Here is a 23,463-nt window from a genome sequence, read left to right as displayed (position 1 = left end):
GGAGGTGGTGAGGCCATGTGCCCCACCTAAAGGAAGGATGAGACCCGTGGGGTCTGGTACACTGCAGGGTTCCTCCCAGAGTCGGTTCCAAAGCTGGGGAGGGAGGGATAGCTCAGTGGTTTGAGCATTGGCCTACTAAACCCAGGGTTGTGAGTTCAATCCTTGAGGGGGCCATTTAGGCATCTGGGGGGTGCAAAAAAAATAGTTGGGGATTGGTCCTGCTTTGAGCAGGGGGTTGGACTAGATGCCTCCTGAGGTCCCGTCCAACCCTGATATTCTATGACCCGACACCAGGTGAGAAGGGAGCTAGCTCTCAGGCCGGGCATGCCAGGCAGGCAAACCCACATTGAGGGAAGCCCATAGAATGGACATGGGGGGGCCGAAGCAGCTCCTGTAGCTGTAGGAGCAGCTTCGCCTCAGCTCAATGGCCCCAACACAATGTAAGGGCCACTGTGTCATGGGGAGCGGGGCTCACAGGCACCACTTACCTGGCTCTGTGCACCCCGGGGCGGGGCGGGGAGCAGGCATGCGCTGGATCAGGTGAGGCAGGGGCCCCTGCACAGGGAACAAGAGAGCAGGAAGTCACCGGTGGCTTTCCCAGCTCCATCCTGGGCCACAGCCCCCTTCGCAGGGCAGGCTGGGGCCTGGAGCCACTGTTCCTTGGTTTCCTGTGTGTGTGGTGGGAGGGGGAGAGCTCCCCATGGACGGGTGGGTAACACCAGTGCACTGGCCACCTACTGCTCAGGGTCCCAGCGCCAATCTGATGGGAGTTGCCCCCGCCCATGGACTGGAGTCCCAGCACCAAGGCCCGTTATCCACACCCAGGGACAGGGAGGCATCGCCAGGCCTGGCTGCTGTGTTTCAGCCCCTTGGCTCCACACTGACACCAGGGATCATTAATTGATGACTTCTGTGGCTGGAGGGGCCGGGTTGCTCCGGCTGGGCCAGCGGCAGGGTGGCAGGGATAGGATTTCAGCCCTGCCATGCTGCCCAGCGGCTGGGTTATCGGCCTCAGGGTGAGAGCAGGGGATGGAGTGGGGGAGGGACCACTGCTAGCCAAGATCCTGCACAGATCTGGCAGCTGGAGGGGAGGCCCCTCATGGCCCGACACCGTTACCCCACCCACCGGCGCTTGAGGGCCTCATATACCCCACAGGGGCTCTCACCCCAGCAGCCCTGGTAGGCACATCCTGCGGGGATGGCATGGGGCTGGGGAAACCGAGGCAAGGCTGGGGGAGGGGAGACACTCCATGGACTGGGAGCGTGGGGGAGGGGGAAGCTAATGACTGGATGGGGAGCAGACGTCAATGGAATCTCCTTCCATTTGCTGCCATGGCAACAAGGGGAAAGGAGGCACTCTGGGAAATCCCTCTGGCTGCAGCCTCAGCTGCAGGGCTTTGGATTTAAATGGGCCAGTGCAGGCGATACCAGAACCTGGTGTCCGAGCGCCCAGAACCTGGCACCAGTGTCCGAGCGCCCAGGACCCAGCAGCACTGGTGTCCGAGCGCCCAGAACCTGGCACCAGTGTCCGAGCGCCCAGGACCCAGCAGCACTGGTGTCCGAGCGCCCAGGACCCAGCAGCACTGGTGTCCGAGCGCCCAGAACCTGGCACCAGTGTCCGAGCGCCCAGGACCCAGCAGCACTGGTGTCCGAGCGCCCAGAACCTGGCACCAGTGTCCGAGCGCCCAGGACCCAGCAGCACTGGTGTCCGAGCGCCCAGAACCTGGCACCAGCGTCCGAGCGCCCAGGAAGGCTGGGCTGCTGGTGGCTGGCCGTGCTGTGACCCTGGGCCTCCCCTTCACCTCCCTGGGGAACAGGAGCTGGGTGAGCGGGAACCCAAGTAGGCAGCACGGGGGGTGATGGAATTCCAGCCCAGCCCTTACCTGCCAACGCTCGGCTGCTCTGCGGGGCTCAATCAGGTACATATCCCTCCCGTCCGAGAAGACACCGCTGCAGGGAAAGCAGACACCCTTTTGTCACAGATGGATGCAGACCCACTCCCCTGCTCCTCCCCGCAACCTGCCAGCACCACTGGGCAGCAAGGGACCTGCAACCCAATTCCCCAGCCAGTTTGCTGCCCCGCAGAACAGAACAACCCTCCCACTCCCTGGACTCAAAGCCAATGCAATACTCTGGATTGCCCAGCAGGGCAGGGCCATGACACCCACCCTCATCCGAATCCCCCTTGCAAGAGTGCTCCCTCCCTCCCCACTGCCACTCCAGCATCAGAGCCTCCTGGGGGCTCTGTCCCTGTCCCGGCTCAATCCGCTCCCGCCCCCCCATGCCCGCGGTGATACTCACTGCAGACCACGGCAGCTGGACAGAGCTGCCAAGGACCTCGCCTCCCCTCGGAGTTTGCCCTGATAGTAACAGTGCTCCCCCGCTCCCTGCAACAGACCAATGGGGCAAGGAGAGCCATCAGCCACCGCAGCGGAGAGGGAGCACGGGCTAGTGATTGGAGGCGATTGGGAGCCAGGACTCCTGGGCTCTAGTCCCTGCTCTGGGAGGGACCACGGTCTAGTGAAGAGAGCAGGGGACTGGGAGTCAGGACTCCTAGGTGCTCTTCCTGGCTCTGACCAGGGGCAAGTCCCAGCCCCTCTCTGTGCCTCAGTTCCCCCCAAATGGAACATGGGATGACAACTTGCAGCCACTTCTTGGTTTAGGATGCCAAACCAAAGTTTGCTGCACTGGAATTGGGGTCCCCCTGCACATCTCTCAGATTGTAACAACAGCTTCTGTCAGATGGACAAGCCCCTCTGCACATGTGTGTGCCCTCATGTGCTTGTATTCCAGGTGTGTGCCTATACATGTGCAAGTGTGTGTCTCTATGTCTGGGTACGTACCAACCTGCATGTGTGCCATGCTGTGTCTGTATGGGGGTGGGGTCTTTTATCCTCTGTGTGGTTGTTTGTCTGATCTTTGCATGTAGCTGCCTGTATGCATGTCCTAAAGAGTGTGGGTCCTTTGCTCCCATTTTCATGCCCATGTCAATGTCCCTGTGCATCCATATATAGGCTTTACCCTACCTGCACACCTGTCTGCAGGTGCATGCATGTCCTTGCGTGTAGGCGTGTCTGTCCGGATGTGTGCGTGCACCTGTCTGCATGTGCATCATGTTCCCACTTAGTGCAAGACCATGTTTGCCAATAGCAGTGTACAGACGCCCTTGTCTGTGTGCACGGTGCCCTTCCCCTCCAGACGCCTGTGCACGTGTGTGCAGCCCCATCTCCACAGGCTCGCGTGACGCACCAACAGCAGCCTTGCTCCACCGTGTCTATTTATAGGAACCATCTCTGCACAGGTTACAGAGCCCCGGCCTGGGGCCTCCAGCGGGGCAGATGGGGGTCCCCAGTCACCACAGCCCCAGGCTGGCACTGAGTAGGGGGAGGACTCGAGGAGAGGCAGGGCATGAGCAGGGCGGCCCAGAAGGGCAGGGAGAGGGTGAGGGCAGAGGAGCCCCTGGCGGGACAGGGCGGAGCAGGCAGCCCAGCCCCTCCCCGCCTGTCTGTTTCCCATTCCCTCGGCATTCCTGCTGCTCCACTTCCAGGGCTGGCTTTGTGTGAGCGGCACCGTGAAATCTGCATGACAGGCGGGGTTGCCGGGCGAGAGACACGCCAGGCTATTTATGGACGGACCCATTCATCTTTTTAATGTGGCCGCGGCCCGCTCCCCCACCCCTCCGCTGGCTGGGCGAGAGTCCCAGCAACCTGGTGTAATTCTGCTGCCCTCCCACGTGCACTAAGGGGGCTGCCCCCCGCCCCAGGCTGGGGAAGGGTGCTGTGATCTCTCTGCCAGCGGGCCAGAGCAATGGGAGCAGCTGAATGACCCCCTTCACCCCCATACGCCCCCCCTCCCAGAAGGGAAATATCTTCACAGCCCTGCTGACCTATTCTGGGGCAAAGTCCAGATGCATCAGGACCCCTCCCCTCCTGCTATCCCAGCCCTGGCCTCCCCCACACAGCTCGGCCAGCATCCCTCAATCCTGACCCACAGCCCCCTGCTATCCCAGCCCTGGCCTCCCCCACACAGGTCGGCCAGCGCCCCTCAATCCTCACCCACAGCCCCCTGCTATCCCAGCCCTGGCCTCCCCCACGCAGCTCGGCCAGTGCCCCTCAATCCTCACCCACAGTCCCCGCTATCCCAGCCCTGGCCTCCCCACACAGCTCGGCCAATGCCCCTCAATCCTGACCCACAGCCCCCTGCTATCCCAGCCCTGGCCTCCCCCACACACAGCTCGGCCAGCGCCCCTCAATCCTCACCCACAGCCCCCTGTTACCCCAGCCCTGGCCTCCCCCACACACAGCTCAGTCAGTGCCCCCAATCCTGACCCACAGCCCCCTGCTATCCCAGCCCTGGCCTCCCCCACACACAGCTCGGCCAGCACCCCCCAATCCTGACCCACAGTCCCCGCTATCCCAGCCCTGGCCTCCCCCACACACAGCTCGGCCAGCGCCCCTCAATCCTGACCCACAGCCCCCTGCTATCCCACCCCTGGCCTCCCCCACACACAGCTCGGCCAGCGCCCCTCAATCCTGACCCACAGCCCCCGCTATCCCAGCCCTGGCCTCCCCCACATAGCTCGGCCAGCGCCCCTCAATCCTGACCCACAGCCCCCGCTATCCCAGCCCTGGCCTCCCCCACACAGCTCGGCCAGCACCCCTCAATCCTGACCCACAGCCCCCTGCTATCCCAGCCCTGGCCTCCCCCACACACAGCTCGGCCAGCGCCCCTCAATCCTGACCCACAGCCCCCGCTATCCCAGCCCTGGCCTCCCCCCCACAGCTCGGCCAGCGCCCCTCAATCCTGACCCACAGCCCCCTGCTATCCCAGCCCTGGCCTCCCCCCCACAGCTCGGCCAGCGCCCCTCAATCCTGACCCACAGCCCCCTGCTATCCCAGCCTTGGCCTCCCCCACACAGCTCGGCCAGCGCCCCTCAATCCTGACCCACAGCCCCCTGCTATCCCAGCCCTGGGCTCCCCCACACAGTTCGGCCAGCGCCCCTCAATCCTGACCCACAGCCCCCTGTTACCCCAGCCCCTGGGGCTTTCCTAGTAGAGACAGACACGCGTACTCAGTCCTCCCCAATTGCTTGGTGGGTCTAGATCACAGACAGCTGGAACTCGACTGAACCCCTACGCTGAGTGCCCAGGTGTTGGCTGGCATTGATCGTCTGCTGACCCATGTGGCCATGGGGACAAGCTCACTGCCCCAGGCCCCCCACCCCATCCCCTGAGCTGTCTGGGGAGGGGTCTCTGTGTCATGTGTCTGTGTAGCACCCAGCACAGTGCCCCGATCCCCGATGGGGGTATGCAGGCTCCCCCGGCAATAGGACACGAAAGAGCCCAGAGCGAGCTGATCTGCAGAGGCGGTGCCCAGGCAGCCCAGAGCCGCCCCACCCGCCTGGTCCGGATTCGTAGATTCCCAGCGTTCTAAGTCAGACGGGCCATTAGATTATCTAGTGACCAGCACAGGACGTTACTTCAGCCACTTCTCCCTGGGCTGAGCCCAAGGGTTTGTGCTTCATTAACACATCTTCCAGCAAGGCCTGGAGCCACAGACACCAAGAGATGGAGAACCCCTCCCCCCGCTCGGCACTGCCAGTCCTTTCACTTCAGTAGAGTACACGTCTGCACACATCTCTGCTTCACAGACGTGCCAGAGATAACCAACGTTCCCAGCTGCTTCGGACTGATCATGGCGGGTCCCATCTAGCTCCCTGGCCAGCTGCGACTGAGTCCCTGCCCCGCACCTCAGAGAACCCCTGTGAATGGCTTTCCAACTACAAAAGCAGTTTCTCCTCCCTTGGTGTTCACACCTCAACTGCTAGCAGAGCACCTCACCCTCCCTGATTGAACTAACCTCGTTATCTCTAGACTGATTCTTGCCTGCATATTTATACCTCCCTCTGGAAATTTCCACTACATGCGTCTGACGAAGTGGGTATTCACCCACGAAAGCTTATGCTCCAATACATCTGTTAGTCTATAAGGTGCCACGGGACTCTGTCGCTTTTTACAGATCCAGACTAACACGGCTACCCCTCTGGTACCTGCCCTCCTTTGGTGACCTTCTGGGGCATCCGTGCAGCCTCCATAAGAGGAGAAGCCAGGGAGCTTCTCAGTAAGGAGCCGGAGGGAGCAGCTTGGCATGCGTGCCCGCGGCTGTCTGTGGCTCTGACTAGTGCGCCAGGCTAGAGCAGCAAGGGGAGCGTCAGGTGGGGAGGAGGGATACGTAGCCCAGACGCGTCCTGTCTGCAGCAGGGACTCGCTGTGCTCCATGCAGCTGATTCTTTCTGTCTCCTGGGCCTCTACAGCCAGCGGAGCCGGGCTCGCCTGGTGTGTTGCTCTGCTGGGAACGCAGGCACGGTCAGATTTTGGGGCCTGCCTGTTGGGGACTTAGCACGCAGGAGGCCAGAACCAAGTGGGGGAGGGATAGCTCTGTGGTTTGAGCATTGGCCTGCTAAACCCAGGGTTGTGGTTCAATCCTTGGGGGGGCCATTTAGGGAACTGGGGTAAAAATCTGTCTGGGGATTGGTCCTGCTTTGAGTGGGGGGTTGGACTAAATGACCTCCTGAGGTCCCTTCTAACCCTGATAGTCTATGATTCTATAAGCCACGAAAACCACCCTGGAGAGCTCAGGAAACAAGAGGAAAATGGAAGAAGGAGGAGATGGATCACGGCAGAAGATGGATCACAGCCAAGGCCAGGAGGACCGGCCCAACCCAGCCACGTTCCTGCACCTCCAGGGAAGGCAGGGGCTGGGCCAGAAAACATCCCTCTCCTCCAGGGCTGGCTTTAGGCCAATTCAACCAATTCCCCTGAATCAGGCCCCACGCCCCGGTACGGCGGACCAGCAAGAGCCAGTGCGTCATACTGGGGTGGCCTGGCTTCTCCAGTGGAGCCCCAGGCCTTTTAAATAACCCCTGGGTGGCTGCTGCTGCTACCCCAGTGGGGGTGGGGGCACTTACCGTACAGGGTGGGCTGTACCCCCTGTACCCACACCCGCTGGCTGCGGGCAGCCCTTGCTGCACCCCCCTGTGCCCCTGCCTGAAGCCAGCCAGCCCCACACCCCTTGCCCTGCCTGCAGCCAGACCCTACCTCCAGCCAGCCCCATGTCCAGTGGTGCCCTGCAGTTCCCAGGGCAGTAACCCTGCACACCTGCTTCAATGAGGGGGGCAGGGAGCAGCTGGGACCCACACATGTGAAACGAAGCTCATTTCTAGTTCAGGCCCATCTTTTTAAAAAAGAACTTTAGGTAGGGTTAACATACATCCGTATTTTCCCAGACATCTCAGGCTTTTTGGTTTTTAAATCGCCGTCCGGGAGGAATTTTTAAATTTTAAATTTAAAAATTCCTCCCAGGAAAATACGGACGTATGGTAACCCTATTGGTACAAAAAATACATACTGTGGCACATCCCTTAAATCAGAACTTTTTATAGGGAACCAGTTGCTAAGAAATGAAAGGCTTTTTTTTACGTTTTTTTTTTTTTTAGTCATCCCTGCTGGGGCCCCGCTGAAAATGTTTGAATTGGGCCCCGCACTTCCTAAAGCCGGCCCTGCTCTCCTCCCCCAAGGCCTGGCCAGGAGACGTGAGCACAGGAGAGAGGTCCTGTCCTGCCTTCTCCTCTCATTCACTAGCCTCTGCACCGGGGGGCTCATGCTGGGGTGGCCAAACTGCAGCCCCCCACCTATAAGCCCAGGGGAGGACACAGGCTGGTCAGTGGCAGAGGTGCCAAGCAGGTGGGGGTGGCGCTGGCCCAGATGCCGCTGGGCTGCAGCAGGCAGGATGGGGGAAGGCAGCTCAGGGGGTGGCAGAGCAGGCCGGGGGGGCGCCGGTCCTTGGGCCAGCTGGACTGGCATTAACCCTTCATGTTGCATGCATGCTGAAGAGGCTGCCATGGGCCATACCCAAGTGGCACAAGGCCAGGGCGGGGAGTGGGCACTCGCAGCCATTGACCCTTTTGGAGACGAGGGCCCAGGACCCAGACCGGGGGCCAGGGTAGCTCGGGTGGGGGGGTGCAGTTAAAGGGACAGGGTCTCATTTGTTCCGCTGACTGGTGCTCACAGCCGGTGCTCTCAGTATTGGTGATCACACCACAACCCAGTTCACCGTCACCAGCCCCCAAGCTGCTGAGCCCAGGGCCTGGAGTGGCCACAGCCTTGGGGGAGGAGGACCTGCCCTGGATTTCCATCCCCCTGGAGCTGGGCTCTGGCTCCCTTGGTCTGGGGCTGCACGGAGTCAGGCTCCTCTCGACAGCGGTACCTCTGGTGCTGGCCAGTCTCAGGCCTGGACGCAGGGGGCTCTGGGGCCCGAAATGACCCTGCATTGTCCCATCGGGCCTGTGCTCCCCTCGGCGCCGAGAGGCGGCTGGCGGCATTTCCCCAGCTCCACGCTCGCTGAGCCGGGCAGAAGCGCGGCGCAGCCATGACCTGCTAGTCTCTGGCCTTGTGCATCACCGTGTGCAAAACTTGCACCCTGATGGGAGCGCCATTCCACTTGCCCCCCCCCACCTCCCGCGCCACCAGCTTCCTGGCCTGGCAGCGCCAAGCGGGGTCGGCCCCGGGCCCAGCACCCTGTCTTCGCCAGGGGCCAGCACCAGATGCTGCAGAGGACGTGGGAGGAACCCCACACAGCGGGAGAGGGATAATCTGCCCCTGCAATAGGTCTCATCCTAGTCAGAGATGGGCTCAAGCCCTGAAGCCCCAGGGTTACTCTCCTGCCACCGTTCATTTATTAAGAGACTCTTGTACAGCAGAAATGCCTGGTCCCTGTTTGAATCTTGCCACGTTCTTGGTCTCAAGGCCAAGGCTCAACTCACTGTGGCAGTGAGTTCCACAGGCTAATTATTCACTGGGTGTAAAAGTATTTTCTTTGCTGAGTTTCAAATTTGCCACCTATTCATTTCATGAGACGGTGCATCACTCATTTAACTTTGCTCATTTCATTCCCATTCTAGTCCCCGGGCAGCCAGGACCCGCCCGCTCTCCTGAGTCCCGGCCAGCGGCCTGGCCTCTCCCAAAGGCTGCTCCAGCCCAGTCCGCACTGCAGCACGGGGGACTGGGCCACTGCTGCATGACGCCGGTCTCGTCCTGCGGCTCTACATCTGCCTGGCCCCTCAGTCTTCTCGCCATGAGCGCCCGGCCAAGCCCACCCGCCCTGTGCCGCTCCCACTCACCGGGCTGTGGCCGCTGTTCCCATCCTGGCCAAAGTGCCGCTCCACGTAGCGCGAGGAGAGCAGGTGGCTGCCGGGGAAATGAGAGGGGGGCAGGTGAGGAAATGCTGCTGGCTGGGGCAGGTGGGGGACAAGTGAGTCAGATTAACCAGGCCCCTGATGTGCAGGGCCGGTGCCATCCATGTGGCAGCGCATCCACTGGCCTTTCCCCCTGTGACTGCAGGCTCAGCCGCCCAGACCATGCACCCAGCAACCCTGTTCCCCTTTGATCCCGCACCCCTCGGGAAACACACACACACACAGTCCACAGCCCCGTTCCCCTTCGATCCCGCACCCCTCAGGAAACACACACACACACTGTCCACAACCCTGTTCCCCTTTGCTCCCGCACCCCTCGGGAAACACACACACACACAGTCCACAGCCCCGTTCCCCTTTGCTCCCGCACCCCTCGGGAAACACACACACACACTGTCCACAGCCCCGTTCCCCTTTGCTCCCGCACCCCTCGGGAAACACACACACACACTGTCCACAGCTGCGCTCTCACCACACACACACACATACACACACTGCACACTGTCCACAGCTGCGATCTCTCTACACACACACACTGCGCACTGTCCACAGCTGCACTCTTGCTACACACACATACAGAGTACACACTGTCCACAGCTGCACCCGCTCTTACTGGGGGCTCTTGCAGTGAGCTGGGGGCTCACCTGGGTCACTGGAAGGTGCATTGGAGTGAGGTCGGGTGGGGCTGGGCTGTCGGGGACCCAGAGGCGCCCCCCCCCCCCCCCCCCGTCCCCCGGGGCGCTCTGCAGGTTCACTCCCTGTCCCCGGCACAGAAACCCAATCGCCAGCCAGTCGGGCGGATCACTCCAGCTCCCATTACGCCGACCTCTGGAGCTCACCTCATTCTGCTGACACCTGGGCCTGGGGCTTCAGTGTCAGAGCTGGGTGGCTCCAGAGAGCTCCATGAAATATTAAGGGGGCAGATTTCACCCGATGCCAGAGCTTGGAGCCAGCCCAGTCAGGGCACCGGCACCCGCCCGCCCCCCTCGGAGCCTCCCACGCACACGTGGCCTGGACAGCCGTGGGGCCAGGCTGACACCACAGCGCCCACAGCTCCTCTGCTGCAGTCACTAGTGGGGGCCCATTGTGTCCTCTGTGCTGTGGCTGCCCGATGGCTGGCACCTGGGCTGGGCCCCACCCCCACAGCTATTGAGCCCCCCTCGCAAGTTCCAGCGCTGTGGGATGGGCCACGCTTCGCCTGCTTCCACCCCAGCCTGCCCTGGGCCTCAGCCCTGACTCGTGGTGGCCAGCCCGAGGGGCCCTGAGCCAGCGCCCCCACAACCCCAGGGAAGCACTTACTGGTTCAGCTCCAGGTCCAAGGTGAAGGCCGAGCCAAAGGCATGAATGAGGAAGCTCACCTGGGCCAGGTGCACAAACTGCAAGAACCAGAGAGAAGCGGAGTTAAAACACACCCTGTCCAGCAATGCACAACCCTGGCACTGTATCCCCCGACCCCCAGCAATGCACGCCCCTGGCACTGTGTCCCCCAGCAATGCACAACCCTGGCACTGCGTCCCCCGGCAATGCACAGCCTAGACACTGTATTCCCCGACCCCCAGCAATGCACGCCCCTGGCACTGCGTCCCCCAGCAATGCATGCCCCTGGCACTGCGTCCCCCGACCCCCAGCAATGCACGCCCCTGACACTTCATCCCCCAGCAATGCACGCCCCTGGCACTGTGTCCCCCAGCAATGCACAACGCTGGCACTGCGTTCCCCAGCAATGCATGCCCCTGAAACTGTGTCCCCCAGCAATGCACGCCCCTGGCACTGCGTCCCCCGGCAATGCACAGCCTAGAAACTGTATTCCCCGACCCCCAGCAATGCACGCCCTGGCACTGCGTCCCCCGACCCCCAGCAATGCACGCCCCTGACACTTCATCCCCCAGCAATGCACGCCCCTGGCACTGCGTCCCCCGGCAATGCACAACCCTGGCACTGTATCCCCCGACTCCCAGCAATGCACAACCCTGGCACTGCATCCCCCGGCCCCCAGCAATGCACAACCCTGGCACTGCGTCCCTCGACCCCCAGCAATGCACAACCCTGGCACTGCGTCCCCTGGCAATGCACAACCCTGGCACTGCATCCCTCGACCCCCGGCAATGCACAACCCTGGCACTGCGTCCCCCGGCAATGCACAACCCTGGCACTGCGTCCCCTGGCAATGCACAACCCTGGCACTGCATCCCTCGACCCCCAGCAATGCACGCCCCTGGCACTGCGTCCCCCAGCAATGCACAGTCTAGACACTGTATTCCCCGACCCCCAGCAATGCACAACCCTGGCACTGCATCCCCCAGCAATGCACAACGCTGGCACTGCGTTCCCCAGCAATGCATGCCCCTGGCACTGCGTCCCCCAGCAATGTATGCCCCTGACACTGCGTCCCCCAGCAATGTACGCTCCTGACTCTGTGTCCCCCAGCAATACACGCCCCTGAAACTGCGTCTCCCAGCAATGCATGAACCTGGCCCTGCGTCCCCCGACCTCCAGCAATGCACGCCCCTGACACTGCGTCCCCCAGCAATGCACGACCCTGGAACTGTATCCCCCGACCCCCAGCAATGCATGCCCCTGACACTGCATCCCCCAGCAATGCACACCCCTCACACTACATCCCCCAGCAATGCATGACCCTGACACTGCATTTCCCCGACCCCCAGCAATGCACAACCCTGTCACTGCATCTCCTAGCAATGCACGACCCTGGCACTGCGTCCCCCAGCAATGCATGCCCCTGACACTGCGTCCCCTAGCAATGCACAACCCTGGCACTGCATCCCCCAGCAATGTACGACCATGCATTTAACCCCGGTCATCACAACCCCCAACAAAGCACCCTCCTGGCACTGCACGCCCTTCGATGCACCCCCTGGCACTGCATGCCTTGCAATGCAAAGCCCTAGCACTGTACCCCCTAGCACTGTAACCCCCAACAAAGCACCTTCCTGACACTGCAACCCCCACAATGCACCCTCCTGGCACTGCAAGCCCTGCAATGCACCCCCTGGCAATGCATGCCCCTGGCACTCTACCCCGTCACGGCAACCCCAACAAAGCACCCACCTGGCAATGCATCCCCTTGCACTGTACCCCCTGGCAATGCATGCACCTGGCATTATACCCCCTGGCACTGACACCCCAAACAAAGCACCCTCCTCGCATTGCACACACCACAATACACGCCCCTGACACTGCACCCCCTGCAATGTATCCCCTGGCACTGCATGCCCTGAAATTCACCCCCCAGCACTGTACCCCTGGCACTGCACCCCCACAATTCATGCCCCCGGCACTGCACCCCCCCACACACAATATACCCCCGGCACTGCACACCCCACAATTCATACCCCTAGCACAGCAACCTCCCCATCACTGCAAGCTCCTGGCACTGCACTGCCTCACCACTGTCAACCCAACACTATAACCTCCCTATCCCCAGTACTGCAGCCCCCCATCTGCAGGCAGAGGCTGGAGGGGGCATCGCTATGCCACTGCCCTCTCAGGGGGAGATGGGTAGGGTCCGTGCTGACACAAGGGGCTGTCTGGGTCAACACATTGGACGCTAACGGTTTCTCTCTGCACGGCGAGCCGTGGTGAAGAGCCACGCCCTGTGGGCTCACCCATGCAGGCTGGGGGTCACTGCAGAGCCAGTAGGGGGAGCTGTGGCAGCGCTGCAGCTGGAGAGGGAGTACAAAACACGGTGCCCTTCCCTGGGGTCCTGCTTAGGGTTGCCAGGCAGACGGTTTTTAACTGAAACACCCGGTCGAAAAGGAACCCTGGCGGCTCCGGTCAGCACTGCTCACCAGGCTGTTAAAAGTCCGGTCGGTGGTGCAGAGGGGGCCCGGGGCTAAGGCAGGCTCCCTGCCTGCCCTAGCTCCACACGGCTCCCGGAAGCAGCCGCCAGGTCCTAGCAGCCCCTAGACGCATGGGCTGCCAGGGAGGCTCCGTGCGCTGCCCTCGCTCTGAGTGCCGGCTCCGCAGCTCCCATTGGCTGGGAACCGCGACCAATGGGAGCTGTGAGGGCGGCGCCTGCGGGCACAAGGGCAGCACATAGAGCCCCCTGGCCACCCATATGCCATTGGGACCCCGCACTCCAACCCCCTCCCGCACCCCAACCCCCTACCCCAGCCCGGAGTTCCCTCCTGCACCCAAACTCCCTCCCAGAGCCCGAACCCCCCCAACACCTCAACTCCCTGCCCCAGCCCCCTCGTGCACCCCAAACTCCTCATCCCCGGCCCCACCCTAGAGCCCACAACCCCAGCAGGAGCCCTTCCCCCCTACATCCCGACCCCCTGCCCCAGCCCAGAGCCCCACCCCGTACCCTGAGCCCCTCATTTTTGCCCCCACACCAGAGCCTGCAACCCCAGCCAGAGCCATCACACAAACCCGCAGATGGCAAAGGGGCGGGGCCTGGGGGAAGGGGTGGGACGGGGTGTTCGGTTTTGTGCGATTAGAAAGTTGCCAACCCTAGTCCTGCAAAACTGGTGACTCCTGCATGGGGACTGCCTGAGACCCCCACGAGGCCGGCCCAGCATGGCTAGCCATGACACAGCCCCCGGGACCAGGCTGCCGCACACCTCCACTGAGCCAAACCCATCCCAGGTCCCATGTCAGGAAAAGGGCAACAAAACCCCAGCCCATCTGCATGGCGACACAGCCGTTATCTCCCATCCACCATAAAAAGATAGCAAATGTCCAGGCCCCCACGATGCAAGCCACGATCTGCCCCATGCAATGCCCCACAGAATCCCCCCTACCTCCAGGGTCTCAGCACCCGGAAACACTGTACTGTCCCACCCCCAGCACACTGCTCAGTGGTGGTCCCCCCGTCTCCAGAATGGGCAAATCAGAATGATGGGGTTCAGAGTGGGAGGTCTAGAGCAGTGGTCTCCAAACTTTTTTGATCGTGCACCCCTATTAGGAAAAAAACGTGAGCACGCACCCCCTGCCATGCCGGCTCTACCATTTTTTGCCAAAGCAAAAAAAAAAAAAAACGCCCCTTGGATTCCCGCCTGACGAAGCAAAAAGAAAAAAAAAAGCTCTCCTCCTGCCGTGCACCCCCATGGAAACCCACTTTGGAGACCACTGGTCTAGAGAGACAGACACAATCAGGACTGTTTGGTTTCAAAAGCAGACAAAGAAGAGGGGCCATGATAGAAGGACAGAAAACAATAAGTGAGACAGAGCAGGGGGATCAGGTGCCACATTTCACCCTGTCTGCTTATAAAGAACACAGGGACAGTCAATGAACAACACACAATTAGCCTGTGGAACTCACTGCCACAAGATCTGATTGAGGCTGAGAGCTTAGCAGGACTTGACGGGACTCTGGTTAATGAGGATGTCTGAAGTTGTAGAAGAGCTGATCCCATATTGACCCTCCTGCTTCAGGCCATTAAACACTAATTGATCAGGATTGTTCACTGGAGGGAAGATTCTTGCACCTCTTCCTGGAGCAGCTGGTGCTGGTCATGGCTGGAGACAATCGCCTGCACTAGACGGACCCTGGACTCATCCAGTCTGGTGAGGCCCATGTGCCTAAAAACAAATTCTGTTTCTTACGGTTGTGAAGAAAAGGCCCAAATGTGAGCTGAGCAATAGTGCCTGAGTCTGCAGACAGCCTGAAACCACAGCTCGGAGAGGAGTGAACTGCCCACATTCATTGCAGTGGAGGGTTGGCCCTGGAGCCTTATGCCCACAATTCAGTGTCCACACAGAGCAAGGGACAGCCCTGCCCCTAAGAGCTCTCAGTAGACAAGGCAGACAAAGGCTGGGGAAATGGATGGACCATTATTCCCATGGTACAGATGGAGAAACTGAGGCACAGAGCTGGATGGGAATTTCCAAAGCATCTCCATGTTTCACAGGGAACCTGTAGCAGAGCTGGGACCTGAACCTGGCTCTCCGAAGTCCCAGGCTAGGCCAGTCCTTCCTGCCTGACCCCAAAGCCCTTTATAAACACTAAGGAGTGAAGCTCATGACTCCCTCCCCTCTCCCCGCAGAGCAGTGAGGCCCCACAACAGAGATGGGCCACTGGCACAGAAGGGCACCCAGCAAGTCAGCCCAAACAGCAGGCTATGGGTGCTGAGTTCTGAGGGGGTCGCAGGAGGAGCACGTGGGGCAAGGAGGATACTGGAATCTGCCTGTTTCCAGCCACTGGGATGATCCGCTGCAGCCAATGGGACAACTTCCAGTGTTCTCCAGCAGTGAAGGAGGTTGGTTTCCATCCTGCCAAGTCGTTTGCTGCAAAGCCTCTCCTTCAGTACATGAAGAACACGGTGCGGTACTGATACAGAGCTGTAGTGCCCAGACATCTCATAGTGCCAATGTTATGAGTGGAAATCTTTGTGGTCTGCAAGCTCTCTTGCAGGAAGTAGTACCTCAAGCATTGTATGTTCACTGCTTCCAGCACAGGGACAGTTTAGTTTTTGTTGATATGTGCAAAGGAAACAAACATGCACAAAATTTTTTTCACCGTCCTGGAGAAATTTTTGTACACTTTTCTGTCTGGGTCAGCTGCACACACTAAATTCACAGCCATTCAAAAGACAGTACATCCCCAAAAGAAAGTCTTGGCATTGAAGAAGCTCTGACACTCGATGGGCATGCCGAGTTTCTACTTGTAATGCTATGACATGACAATTTCAAGCCTTCTTGTGACACTCGCAGAGGTGACAGGGCAGTAGGTGCACAAGTATTTGACTATATTGTCCTCCTGTGTAACCTTTGATGGGAATTTAGGATGTGGACGTAAAGAGACCTTATTGTTGAAGAGCATCGTAAAGGGGGGGATCTGCCATCAAGACTCCAATCTCTCCAACCCTACGGGCCAAAGTTATGGCAACTAAGAAGGTCGTCTTCATAGATAAAGAGTAGGGAGCAGGTCACCACTGGTTTGAATGGAGGTCTCATAAGGTGGTTGAGAACCAGGTTAAGATCGCAACACAGAGTGCTGTATATAAAGTGAGGGAAGAGTTTACACAGTCTGTGACGAGCTGGAGTAGGTCCGGAGGCCCCCGGCTGGGGGGCTCACGGCCCTGACTCACCCTGCCCCAGAAAAGAGCAGAAGAAAAGTCCTCCAGGCAGCCTAAAGTGGCTGCAGGGGAGCAGCCAATCAGAGGAGCTACTGGAGTGACCAATCAGGAGCCAGAGGGCCATATAAAAGGAAGCAACAGAGGCAGAGCAGTCAGTTGCTGCCTGGAGCTGGAAGAGGGAGGACTGGGTGCCTAGCTGGCTGGGCGAGCAGCAGGATGATGGACAAATCAGTGTGGGCAGGCGGAGCCCAGAACCTAGCCAGACCAAGCGAAGGTACCATGATGGGCCCTGCACACATACAAAAAGGGCAATGACTGCCTAGGAAGGAGTACTGTGGAAAGGGATCTGGGGGTCACAGTGGACCACAAGCTAAATACGAGTCAACAGTGTAACGCTGTTGCAAAAAAAGAGAACATAATTCTGGGAAGTATTAGCACAGGGGTCCTCAAACTGGGGGTCGTGAGGTTATTACATGGGGGGGTTGTGAGCTGTCAGCCTCCACCCCAAACCCCACTTTGCAGCCAGCATTTATAATGGTGTTAAATATATTAAGAAGTGTTTTTAATTTATAAGGGGGGGTCGCACTCAGAGGCTTGCTATGTGAAAGGGGTTTGAGAACCACTGTATTAGCAGGAGTGTTGTAAGACACAAGAAGTAATTTTTCTGCTCTACTCCGCGCTGATTAGGCCTCAGCTGGAGTATTGAGTCCAGTTCTGGGCGCCACATTTCAGGAAGGATGTGGACAAATTGGAGAGAGTCCAGAGAAGAGCGACAAAAATGATTAAAGGTCTAGAAAACATGACCTCTGAGGGAAGATTGGAAAAAATTGGTTTGTTCAGTTTGGAAAAGAGAAGACTAAGAGGGGACATGATAACAGTTGTCAAGTATGTTGTTACAAGGAGGGGGAAGAAAAAGTGTTTTGCTTAACCTCTGAGGATAGGACAAAAGCAATGGGCTTAAATTGCAGCAAGGGAGGTTTAGGTTGGACATTAGGAAAAACTTCCTAACTGTCAGGGTGGTTAAGCACTGGAATAAATTGCCGAGGGAGGTTGTGGAATCTCCATCATTGGGGATTTTTAAGAGCAGGTTAGACAAACACCTGTCAGGGAGGGTCTAGATAATACGTAGTCATAGGTGCCGACTCCGTGGGTGCTCGGAGCTGGAGCACCCACGGAGAGAAATTTGCGGGTGCTCCGCACCCACTAGCAGCCAAGCTCCCCCCTCCTTGCCTCCTTCTCCCCCCCCAAGCACGCTGCATCCCTGCTCCTCCCCCTCCCTCCCAGCACTTCCCACCCCCACCCCCTCCCCGCGCCTAACAGCTGTTTGGCGGTGCTTAGGACTTTCCAGGAGGGACGGGGAGGAGCGGGGATGCGGTGCGCTCAGGGGAGGAGGCAGAGAAGAGGCAGGGCAGGGGCTATGGTGAAAAGTGGATGGGCCAGGCCCCCTGCCCCCCCCCCATTCTGGCATCACTGGGCGGAGCACAGGAAGGGCCACCGCGGCCCAGGTGTCCAGCGTCAGGTCGGCAGCAGCTGCGCTAGTGGAGAGTTACCCTGGAGGAAGAGTGAGTGCAGGCATCTGGTTCCACCATCCTTGGGACCTGCAAGGTTCTCCCTGCGCGAGGGCAGATTCCCAAAGGGGTACGTAGGAGAACTCTTCACTGAGATCCAAGAGACTGACTGGGAGTCCTCTCCCTCCACATCCTCCCATGGGGGAGCAGCCACTGAGGACAGTCCTGTGCCACAGGATGGCTGCTCAGAGACAGAGGTCCCGGTCCAAGAGATGCTTGGTACCCGTCAGCAACGGGGACGCTGATTCACCCAACACCAAGAGGCCCCTCGAGTATTGGAATTCCTGTGTTACCAGAAAGGACCCCAGTCCTTGGATATCCAGGGCTTCACAGACCTGCTGGCACTGGAGGAAGAGTCCTTGGCCTCAGCCGTCCCCTCGGAGACCAAGGCCTGGTGGTGACCTAGTGTCTTTGGAGTGAGAGTCCGTGCTCCTCTTTCCCAGCTGGCTCCAAAGACCTCTCTGCCCCAAGGTTGCTGGGCACTGGGTCTGTCTGGGGACAGTTGAACGGGAAGAGGGGTCTCCTGACTTGGCTCAGAGGGGGGCTGCATGGCCAACAGTCTGAGACAGAACACTTCTGGGAGACATGGCACTCCCACAGGCAGTGGCCACACTTAGAGCACCTGTTGCTTTCCGGCATAGCCTCCCAGCAAGAGAGCCAACAGGCAAGCGCTGCCAGGAGAAGACAAGTCTCCCAGAGGGAAGTGAGCAGGAAAACAATCCTCTCACCTACACCTAACTAACTCTACGAACCCTACCAACGATAAACTCCCTCACTGCGAATAAAGAGGGGCCGGGGATGTGCTAGGAGGCCATGCGAGGCAGTAGAGAAGGAGCTCTCGCCCGCACGCCCCCTTGAGCTGCGGTGTCTGCCAGAGGCGGATAGGGAGCGTGCGCAGGCTGAACAGATGTTGCTAGCTAGAGCTCTCCGAGCAAGGGCTTGAGAGGTGCATGCGGGACACCACTCGGAGAAGAAAGGAGACCTCAGGAAACACCGTTTCGCCATGCTTCAGCCGATAACTGGAGCACTTCAAAGATTTCCTGAAAATAAATCTGTTCTTGTTGGTGTCAGTTGCCTTAGCCCAAAGCATGAGAATTAAAGCCACTTGCAGAGCACTAGGGAGGCGATAGAGACCATGTGGAGACCGAGGTAAAACACTGCTAGGAAGAAGAGCAGAGGTCCAAGACACCGTTTGCTGCAGCTGCTAACTTTTCCGAATAAATACAAAACTTGCCCCACGACCTGCATGAACGCTGTGTGATGGGTGTGAGTATTCCTCCGCCAAGTGCTGCAGGGGAGAGACCTTTCGCTGCACGCTTTGATGGGTGACAGATTACCTGAGGAACTGCAGGACACGGGACCGGTTAAGGGACCTGGCTCTCGCGGCTATTGGAAAAAAGTATCAAGGTCTCTTGATGGGAAGAGAGTTGTCAGCAGAATTGATGCTGCTCCCAACACCCGACACATGCAGCTTCCAGAGGGTAAATAAATTGTTCCCAACACTATTTATCCCCATTTTATAATGTCTGAGTAGCAGAACCCTTGTTCCCCCACAATAGCGTCCACCTCCCCTTCTAGTTATTCTAGCATTGCCTTGCGCCACACACTAGTCTCTTAAACACCTGAGTCCTGACCTGCAACACACACGCAAAGCACATCAATTGTGCCGACTAGTCTGTAGCTATGGGCGGGGGGAGCATAAAGACGTGGCAACAACACCAAGATCAAACCAGTTATTTCCCCTACAAGGAAATAGTTGGTCTATGGAACTCCCAGCTCCAAGATCTCAGTGAGGCCAACAGCTCCAGGAAAGGACCAGCCACAGATATGAGTGGTAAATATGGCACCTGCCCACGCAGTGGCTGGCTGTACTGGCGTATCTCATGGTCCCGGCAGAAACCGATCAGTGACAGCCTGGTCTTATTTCCCTCAGAGGCATGGTGGGACCTGAGCCAGCGCCTGCTGAAGACTGGAAAGACTCCCCCGGGTTCCCTGACTTCAGCCCAAACCTGGGGGCCAGGTTTTCCAAGGAGCCCAGCACGCTGGGGTGAGGGTGCTGAGGAGAGCCCAGCAAAATGTTTTCAGCAAATTTTCACCCAAAACATCATCTGGCAGGGCTGGGCACCAAATACCGGCAGAATTCAGGTCAAATTCAGCAAATCGTTTCAGCCCCAAAAAATAAAATGGGGAAAAAGATCCCCAAAGTTCATTTGGGGGTTAGCTTTGAAATTGTGTTTCATTTTGAAATTTAGCTAATTTTTTTTAAAAGGGTTTTTTATAAAACACCTGAAAATGCCCCCACATGAAAAACAAAAACAAAAAAACCCCACAAATTATTTTCAGGTTGAACAAAATGTTTCAATTGACCTGAAATGAATTTGTTTGAATGTTTTGTTTGTGTCAGTGAGAAAAACCGAAAACCCCGAGTTTCAGTTCAAACGAAACATTTTATAGAAGTGATTTTATTTTTATTTTGCAGTTTGGCCCCTGAGCCAAGCCCTGCCTGGGTCACTCGCTGAGCCCTTGGGAGGCTGCCCTGATACAGAACTCGGCAGCGTCTGGTGCTGGCCTGTGGGAGCCGCTGGTCTGGCTGTGGCTGTAATTCCTCTGGCCCCCTGGCAGCGTCCAGGCCCTGTGAGAGCAGCGAAGAGCTGCGCTAGCCGCAACAAGCCAGCAGGAGGCAGGGCTGTGCACTGGATTTAGGGACGCAGGGTCAGGTGTTTCGCTGTCAGAGGCAGAGATTCCAGGTCAGCAGCCAATTAATGAGAGGAACCGGAGAGTCCGATTCCATCTCCGGATGATTCGGTAACCGAAACCCCACCCCTTCAGTCTCCCCCTCCAGAAGCACACTGCTCTCGACTTCTAATGGACACTGACAAGACAAAGCTCTGAACATGAGACCCAAAGAAGCCAGCCAGCCCCTTCCATCCCCAGCCTCCTCCCCATGAATAAACATTCTCCCCGACCCCCCAGGGCCCTGCTGCCAGGACCGGGAGCCACAGGGTGGCTCTCGCTCTGTGGCCTTTCTAGGGCCTTCATGTCCACCGTGCCTCATGCCCAGGCTCAAGGACAGAGGTGGGGAGAGTGTCACAGTGACCCCTCCTGTGGAGTAGCTCAGTATTCTCCCCACTTTGCAGATGGGGAAACTGAGGCACGGAGCCAAAGTACTTGCCCAAAGTCACATAGTGACTCAGTAGCAGAGCTGGGAATTGAACGCGTGAGTCCTGACTCACGGTCCTCTGCTCTTTCCAACCGATCACACGTCCTCTCCCAGGAGCAGATTACCTATGGCCTTTGACATTCTCGTTACAGTAAAATCAACCTTGCTGCTGTGAGAGAAGCACCTGTGGCTACTTACAGACTGTGACCAAGTCTCCCCCGACCCGTCTCTTTGTTAAGCTACATAGGTTGAGCTCCTCGAGTCTATTGCTAGGAGGCAGGTTTTCCAATCCTTAATCATTCTCGCGGCTCTTCTCTGAACCCGCGGCAATTTTTCAACATCCTTCTTGAATTGTGGGCACCAGAACTAGGCACCGGATTCCAGCAGCGGTTGCACCAGTGCCAAATACAGACGTAAAAATAAACCTCCCTGCTCCTCCCTGAGATTCCCGTTTATACATCCCAGGATGGCATTAGCCCTCTCGGCCAGCATGTGGCAGGGAGCTCGTGTTCAGCCGATTATCCAGCGCCAAACCCAAATCTTGTTCAGAGTCGCTGCTTCCCAGGGCACAGTCCCCCACTGTGGCAGTACGACCGGCCGTCTTTCTTCCTACAGGTACATATTTACATGTAGCCGTATGAAAACGCACAGCTCGCTCTGTATCACTGACCTGTCCTCTGCATTAGTTACCACTCCCCACTGTCTGTGTCATCTGCAAACGTTATCAGTGATGATTTTATCTTTTCTTGAGGTCATTAATAAAAAGGAGCGTAGGGCCCAGAACCTGTCCCTGCAGGACCCCACTGGAAGCCGACCTGTTTGGAAACAATTCCCTATTGACAGTTACATTTCGAGACTGATCAGTTAGCCAGTTTTTAATGTATTTAACGTGTGCCATGTTCAGTTTATAGCATTCTACATTTTTAATCAAATGCCATGTGGTCTCAAGCAAATGCCTTACAGGAGTCGAAGTATGTAGCACGTGCCTGGTCTGGTCACATTGGGATGATCCCAAATTTGACCTGGACAGGTCACTGCTTTGTCTCAAAAAAAGTGCCAACAAAATAGAAATGTATGAGCAAGACGACAACACCAAACCCGCCAGGTCAGCCCCGAGCGCCCCCCCGATCCCAAACCCGCCAGGTCAGCCCCGAGCGACCCCCCGACCCCCTGATCCCAAACCCGCCAGGTCAGCCCCGAGTGCCCGAGCGACCCCCCGATCCCAAATGGGCCAGGTCAGCCCCGAGCGACCCCCCGATCCCAAACCCGCCAGGTCAGCCCCGAGCGCCCCCACATCCCAAACCCGCCAGGTCTGCCCCGAGCGACCCCACATCCCAAACCCGCCAGGTCAACCCCGAGCGACCCCCCGATCCCAAACCCGCCAGGTCAGCCCCGAGCGACCCCCCGATCCCAAACCCGCCAGGTCTGCCCCGAGCGCCCTCCCGATCCCAAACCCGCCAGGTCAGCCCCGAGCGACCCCCCGATCCCAAACCCGCCAGGTCTGCCCCGAGCGCCCTCCCGATCCCAAACCCGCCAGGTCAGCCCCGAGCGCCCCCCCCGATCCCAAACCCGCCAGGTCTGCCCCGAGCGACCCCCCCGATCCCAAACCCGCCAGGTCTGCCCCGAGCGACCCCACATCCCAAACCCGCCAGGTCAACCCCGAGCGACCCCCCGATCCCAAACCCGCCAGGTCAGCCCCGAGCGACCCCCCGATCCCAAACCCGCCAGGTCTGCCCCGAGCGCCCTCCCGATCCCAAACCCGCCAGGTCAGCCCCGAGCGCCCCCCCTGATCCCAAACCCGCCAGGTCTGCCCCGAGCGACCCCACATCCCAAACCCGCCAGGTCAACCCCGAGCGACCCCCCGATCCCAAACCCGCCAGGTCAGCCCCGAGCGACCCCCCGATCCCAAACCCGCCAGGTCAGCCCCGAGCGCCCTCCCGATCCCAAACCCGCCAGGTCAGCCCCGAGCGCCCCCCCCGATCACAAACCTGCCAGGTCAGCCCCGAGCGCCCCCCCGATCCCAAACCCGCCAGGTCAGCCCCGAGCGACCCCCCCCGATCCCAAACCTGCCAGGTCAGCCCCGAGCGCCCCCCGACCCCCCGATCCCAAACCCGCCAGGTCAGCCCCGAGCGCCCCCCCGAACCCCCGATCCCAAACCCGCCAGGTCAGCCCCGAGCGCCCCCCCGATCCCAAACCCGCCAGGTCAGCCCCGAGCGCCCCCCTGATCCCAAACCCGCCAGGTCAGCCCCGAGCGCCCCCCTGATCCCAAACCCGCCAGGTCAGCCCCGAGCGCCCCCCCGATCCCAAACCCGCCAGGTCTGCCCCGAGCGACCCCCCGATCCCAAACCTGCCAGGTCAGCCCCGAGCGCCCTCCCGATCCCAAACCCGCCAGGTCAGCCCCAAGCGACCCCCCGATCCCAAACCCGCCAGGCCAGCCCCGAG

General features: G+C 59.1%; 2 protein-coding genes across 4 annotated transcripts in view; one reads left to right on the top strand and one right to left on the bottom strand.

Moving 5' to 3' along the window:
• LOC135977343 (uncharacterized) overlaps window positions 1-23,463 on the top strand; it is a 371,747-nt gene that overhangs the window by 44,427 nt on the left and 303,857 nt on the right. The window lies entirely within an intron of this gene.
• ADAM11 (ADAM metallopeptidase domain 11) overlaps window positions 1-23,463 on the bottom strand; it is a 65,379-nt gene that overhangs the window by 30,527 nt on the left and 11,389 nt on the right. For all 3 annotated transcript variants that reach the window (XM_065577764.1, XM_065577763.1, XM_065577765.1), the window contains exons 3-7: window positions 10,553-10,629; window positions 9,179-9,245; window positions 2,302-2,387; window positions 1,884-1,950; window positions 489-555 (exon numbers count right to left, since the gene is read on the bottom strand). In XM_065577764.1, the coding sequence (XP_065433836.1) occupies window positions 489-555; window positions 1,884-1,950; window positions 2,302-2,387; window positions 9,179-9,245; window positions 10,553-10,629 (364 nt within the window). The remainder of the gene's footprint in view (window positions 1-488; window positions 556-1,883; window positions 1,951-2,301; window positions 2,388-9,178; window positions 9,246-10,552; window positions 10,630-23,463) is intronic.

The sequence above is a fragment of the Chrysemys picta genome, chromosome 24 (assembly GCF_011386835.1).
Source record: "Chrysemys picta bellii isolate R12L10 chromosome 24, ASM1138683v2, whole genome shotgun sequence".
NCBI lineage: Eukaryota > Metazoa > Chordata > Testudines > Emydidae > Chrysemys > Chrysemys picta.
The sequence above is the reverse complement of the archived record's forward strand: the minus strand, read 5'-3'. Positions and strand labels throughout refer to the sequence as shown.